At 60.2% G+C, this 5879-nt stretch overlaps 3 protein-coding genes across 3 annotated transcripts in view; 1 reads left to right on the top strand and 2 right to left on the bottom strand.

Annotated features, from left to right (window-relative positions):
- Positions 1–842, bottom strand: part of ACA1_134750 (uncharacterized protein) — a gene marked incomplete at both ends in the record, with an annotated part of 1289 nt that extends 447 nt beyond the window's left edge. Inside the window, 3 exon segments of the mRNA XM_004333333.1 lie at positions 40–453; positions 470–506; positions 541–842. Coding sequence (XP_004333381.1) covers positions 40–453; positions 470–506; positions 541–842 — 753 coding nt within the window.
- Positions 843–1684: 842 nt separating this feature from the next.
- On the top strand, positions 1685–2643 carry ACA1_134740 (uncharacterized protein; the record flags this gene model as incomplete). The annotated part of the gene is made up of 2 exons (XM_004333332.1): positions 1685–1875; positions 1959–2643. The coding sequence occupies 2 exons, from the start codon at positions 1685–1687 to the stop codon at positions 2641–2643; spliced, it is 876 nt and encodes a 291-aa protein (XP_004333380.1).
- A 147-nt stretch (positions 2644–2790) lies between these two features.
- On the bottom strand, positions 2791–5565 carry ACA1_134730 (uncharacterized protein; the record flags this gene model as incomplete). Its single annotated transcript, XM_004333331.1, has 11 exons — positions 2791–2876; positions 2976–3106; positions 3230–3315; positions 3400–3504; positions 3651–3832; positions 3935–4022; positions 4098–4159; positions 4269–4386; positions 4456–4838; positions 4941–5012; positions 5421–5565. 11 exons carry the CDS (start codon positions 5563–5565, stop codon positions 2791–2793), a joined length of 1458 nt encoding a protein of 485 aa, XP_004333379.1.
- Positions 5566–5879: the final 314 nt, after the last annotated feature.

The following is a 5879-nucleotide window of genomic DNA, read 5'->3' as shown; positions in this document are numbered from 1 at the left end:
CTCGGCGAAGTCCTCCACGCGCTGCTTGAGGGTGCGCACCCCGCCCGCCACGGCTACCACTTGACCCCGCCTGTACCGATACCGGCCGTTGTCGTCGCGGAGCTCGTCGAGAAGGTGAAGCAGATGCTCGGTCGCAGCGTCGAAGGCGGCTAGCTCCTCGGCCACCTCCTCTGCGCGCTCGGCTTCGTCTTCGTCGACCTCGACCAGCTCTGCCTCTTCATCATCCTCTTCATTCTCTTCTTCCTCCTCCTCTTCGTCTTCTTCCACGTCTTGTTCAGACTGGTCCTGCTCCAGGGCCGCGGCGTGCACTTGCTCGTCGTCTTCTCTTTCAGCCACAAGCGGAAGCCGAGCGGCCGACGACGACGACGATGAAGACGTGGAAGTGGTGATGTCGACCACAGCCGTGAACGACGAGACGGGCGAGCGGCGCCTCTCCTCCCCGCTCTCGTCTCCCTCGCCCGTGCAGCACAGCTGCGGCTGCGGCTGCGTCGGTGGATTGGCTGATCCTGCAGAGGGCGAAGTGGGGCGGCCAGGCGGGACATGCGGCGGTCGAGGTCGCCTATCTTCGAGTCGAGGCCGCTGCTGCCGCCGGTGGCCCGGTGGAGGTCGCCTCGCGCGCGGCGCGGTAGCTCATCGGCGAAGGCCACCTCCCGCTCGGTCTCGTGGTCCTGGTCCTGCTCGTCGCGCTCGTCGCAGAACCAGCGGTCGTCGTGCCCATGACGACGACGGTAACTGACCTCCTGTCCTCCGCGGCACGAAGTCGTGGTGATCGTGCCTTCATTGTCGTCGTCGTACTCCTCCTTTGTCTTTGTCAACTGCTGACCTCTGTGGCTCACCAACATGCTGGTCGTCTGTGTGTTGTGTGATGTAGTCGTGGCTGGTGAGCGCGTTCGTACAACCTCGGGTCGTGGCGGTTATGATAGCGGTGCTGGTGATGGCTGCAGTTTGAGCACAGGTGGGCGCTCGACGCAGGGGGAGATGGCCGCGATTGTCGGCCGGGATGAGGCGTGGAGCACACCAATTGCCGCCCAACTTTAAAATGAGTTCGATTGGAGCGAAATTCCAGCGAATCCGCAGCACGACCTCATCTAAACGCGCCCCCTACCCAAAGGTACCCTTTCGATGTCCCCAGAAGCGCTGCGTGACTCCGGACTTCCCACCGCTCTGACCCTTTCCCTTCATTGGCCTGGGACCTTCAACTTTGAAGCACCCACGGGCCGGTGGCTGTGGTGCAGCAACGGGGATGAGTTCCGGCTGAACGCGGAGGCCTCCACTTTCGCGTGGTGGCGCGTAAGCTTTGGGGAGGGGGGACGAGGCCCAAGCGCGTCGAGGATTTGGTGGAGTTCGAACTGCGTACATATCGCGCACCAGGACAAGGTTCCTCCTTTTATGGTCCACCCCACGCGCCCCTCTACGTGCCGAGCCAGCGTAATCCGCGTGGACAATCCCCGTGTGTTGCGTTGGCTGGTACGAACCACTGCCGTGCACCCCTCGTGCTGGGGTCGTTTTCATCAGAACTCGGTGTCTTTGGGCCGGGTCCTGTAACTCTGGTACCTATCAGCTGATCTGACAGGACACTCCCATAAAACCAGCCTCTCCTCATCTCACCAAGCCATTAATTTGCTTCAACCTCACGACAACGACAACAACGGCGATGACTTCAAGGCTCTTTATGACGGCGGCCATGGTGGGCCTCCTGGTCATGGTGGCTGCGACGGCTCTGGCCGACCAGGGACCGTGCCAGGGCGGCTTCTGGCCCGACGGCTCGGGCTGCTGTCCGCTGATCATCCGGGGCAGCCCCTACTACCGCGACTCCAACAACCAGTGCTACCCCCGGGAGATCAACCACAGCATCTACTACGCCGACTCCAACGGGTACCACTACTTCTTCTGTCATGTGGTCAGTGCTTAGGGGGCCAAGTCTAAGCTGTTGTGTTGGCCTGGGTGCGTCGTGGCAGGTGCTATCCCGATGAACATGGCATCTACACTCCGGCCGGCAAGTCATGCCCGGCCGAGCAGCGTTGCCACCCCAGCTGCGTGAAGCCCGGTGGCATGCAGTCGACCACGACAAAGGAATTCACCACGACACCCCGGGAGACCACTACCACTCCCCAAGAGACAAACCACGACGCCCAAGGAGACAACCACGACGCCCAAGGAGACCACCACGACGCCCAAGGAGACCACCACGACGCCCAAGGAGACCACCACGACGCCCAAGGAAACGACGACTACGCCCAAGGAGACCACCACGACTCCGCAGGAGACGACGACTACGCCCAAGGAGACCACCACGACGCGCAAGGAGACTACCACGACGCGCAAGGAGACCACCACTACCCCGCAGGAGACGACAACTACGCCCAAGGAGTCCACCACGACGCGCAAGGAAACTACGACGACCAAGAAGCAGGAGTGCCCCAACGGCAAGCTGAAGGACGGCAACGGGTGCTGCCCGCGCTACATCGACGGCAGTTGGTACTATCGGGACGGCCGCGGGTGCTACCCGATCGCCACCGAGAAGGGCGTCTACTACGCCGGTGGGCAGTGCGAGGCCGAGTGCGACTAAGCCCCCCGCACACCCTCGCCTATTGCCCTCCTTCTTTACCTTTTGTGTTTGTTGTTTTTTTAATGCTTGTTTGACACACGTGATAAACTCATCATTTCTCTTCCCACCTGAAGCACTTCACGAGTGAGGTTGTCGTTGTTGGAATGGAATACAATTTGCGTTGGCGTGGTTGGTACAAAAAGAGGGGAAGACGTGGAACTGTTCGTTCGTGCCGCAACGCTCTAGGAGGCGGCGGAGGTGGAGCGCGACGTCTGGCTGGTGCTGATGTCGGTCCACCAGTGCGAGAAGTTCTTGAAGTCGCACGTGACTGAAGAAGAAGAATAGGGGGTTATAGGGTGTCAGTGTTCAGCGCAGATGGAGAGAATTGCGACGACGACGATGATTAGGAAGCAAGGCGAGTGCGTACAGATGCCCTTGATGAGTGCCCACCACCACTGGAAGACGCTGAGCTTGAGACCGAAGATGAGCATGTACGAAAAGATCACACTGGCTACCAGCAGCACGTTGACTACTTGCGCCGGGTAGTTGGGCGCCGTGCTGCAGCGTTGCACAAATGAAGAGACACGCACCAGGAAACGAATGGAGGCACGGGTCAGTGGTGATCCTCCCCCCCAACTCCCACAAGAATGACGCGGTGGTCATAATGATAAGGCCACGTACAGAATGTCCTCGCAGGGTCCCGTCGCGTAATTCGTGGCGAGGCAGGTGAGCCACCGCGCGATGTCGACCTCGCGATTGTCGTGCGTCTGGACGCCCACGCATCGTCATCATCATCGCATACACAGGTCAGTACCACAGCCCTTGAAGAAGCGAAAACACCAGAGTTGTACCTTGGACACGTAGTAGAAGATCTCCAGGTAGACGTTGGGGATGAGGAAGCAGATGAGGTACGTCAACAAACGGCCCTTCTTCCGCAGGCCCTTGAACCCCTCGTACTGTAGATGTCACAGAGAGACCGTCAACATCAGAAGAATGACGACGACGACGACGACGACGACAACAACGATGATGATGACGATGATTTCGAGTATGCGCTGCGAGTGGCGCAAGGAGGTGTGATAATTGGGTGGTGGGTTCGAACCTTGATGAGGGTGTAGAGGAGGGCGGTCATGAAGCAGCACCCGATCAAGAGGACGATGGCCTCGGGAATGAGGAGCACGCTCTGGATCCACCAGCCGTCGTCGCCCGCGCCGGCGACGAGGTAGTTGCAAATGGGCGGCGAGCCCGAGCCCACCTTACCGTTCGCCAGCAGCATCGTCAACGCTGCAAAAAGGGCACACTTGCGCGTGAGCTCACCGCGCACGACCGCACACACACCACCGCGCGTGCGCACGCACGCACACGAAAGCGCGGGGGAAGATGTACAGATGAAGGGGACGCCCCAGCAGTAGGCGTGGGCGCAGATCATCTCAGCCCACATGTGCGTCTTGAAGCCGTTGACGAGCAGGGCGGCCTGACGAGACACATGGGGGACCTTAGGGTCAGGAAAACCCGATCGTCACGATGGTGCGGGGGGGGGTGCACGCACCTTGGCCACGAGGAAGAGCCACCACAGGATGCCCGCGAAACCCCAGTAGATCTGGAACACGGCTGCGCAGGTGCGGCACACACGCCACCGCACACGCACACGCACACGCACGGATGACGGTGTTAAGCGGCTGCGTGTGGGGGCGAAATGAGCTGATTGATGTTGAAAAACCTTGGAACGTGCAGAGGGCGCTGTCGGTCTGGCCGGAGGCCGACACTGCGTTCTTGCAGACCACGTCCCGCCAGTTGTTGCCGTAGAACACCAGCGGCGCCGAGTTACCCAGTCCCAACTGAATCACCCCATCGTCAGTCGCCGCACACGCCGCACACCACACGCCGCACACGCCGCACTCGCGTACCATGGCGGAGCAGAACATGATCCACATGTTCATCTGCTGGGGCCAGTGCCACTTGGACGGGGAGAGGAAGTAGGGCGGGAGCACGAAGATGGCGACGACGATGGTGAGGATGCCGAACAGGGCGTACAGGTACCACAGCGCGTCCCACTGGTCGTCGTTGTAGTAGGGCAGCGGGCACTCGGGCAGGCACGCCAGCGGCACGTCCTCGTACGGGTTGGGCGCGTAGTGCGGCGCGCACACGGGCTCCGTGAAGATGAGGCTCAGGTCCGTCACCGACACGCTGCAGTTCACCTCCACCCCCGGCGCGAACACCCACGAATTCTCCGGGAACACGGGCAGCCCGTTCGCCGTCATGCTGCAGTTGGGCAGCGCGGCCGAGATTCCTAGCATTAGGCCGCACGGGTAACGGCGATGGTGATGACGTCAGCCAGCTGTGCATTAATAACAATAATAATAACAATAATAACAATAATGTGTGGATGTACCGGCGTAGGCAAAGGCGGCGGAGCATTCGTTGATGACGGCGTCGCACACACTGCGGCACGCCGGCTTCGGGACTTGGGGCGGGAAATGAAAGAAAGAAAGAGAAGAACGAAAGAGAAACACGGTGAGTGGCCAGAAAAAAGAGGGATAGCACATAGCGCGTGGCGGGGGGACCGTACCGACAGGCGGAAAGGGAGGAGAGGGGGTAAGGAACTCGCACACGAAGAAACTGGTGAGGCAGGAGAGTTCCGCCAGGGCCGCCTGACACGCGGTGGGGAAAGCCACAGCCTGGTCTGGAGTTTGCGGTTGGAGGGGGGAGGATGGGCGTAAGTGTTAGGTGGTGATGGTGGGCGACAAACCCCGGGCTCACGGGACCGTGCTACATTCCGGGAGCATTAATTTAGCGAGACAAATTAATTAATTAAAATGAAAACGAAGACAAAGAGCGAAAGCGAAAATGAAAGGGGGGGAAGAGGGAGTACTGATGGTTTGTTGGACGGCGGCGGCGACGCCGGCTTGGGTGGTATTGGGCTGGACGTAGACGGTCGAGGTGGGACCCACGGGCACTGCGGCCACGCAGATGGAGGGCTGTTGGGCGAAGGGCTCGCACGTCTGGGCCTCCACCATCGACGGGCCGGCCGCGAAGAAGAGGCCGCACAGGAGGACCACAAAGGCCACCCCCGACAATCGAAAGAACGAAAACGACGAAGAAGAAGAAGAAAAGAGAGGAGACGAAGAGGAAGAGGGGAAGGTGCGGGGAGAAGAGGAAGAGGGGCAGCGGATGCGGGCAGAATCCATCATCCGTTGCGGCTTGGTGCCGGCCATCACGTTTTTCGTTAGTAATTTATTTTATTGTTGGTGCTGCCGTACTCGTCGTTCCCGCCAACGGCTGTAGCTACGCTCCGGTAAAATTAGGTAAATTAGTTGCTGTTCGTTATGGC

Source organism: Acanthamoeba castellanii (genome assembly GCF_000313135.1).
Source record: "Acanthamoeba castellanii str. Neff unplaced genomic scaffold scf7180000084702, whole genome shotgun sequence".
In the NCBI taxonomy this organism is placed as follows: Eukaryota; Discosea; order Longamoebia; family Acanthamoebidae; genus Acanthamoeba; species Acanthamoeba castellanii.
The sequence above is the reverse complement of the archived record's forward strand: the minus strand, read 5'-3'. Positions and strand labels throughout refer to the sequence as shown.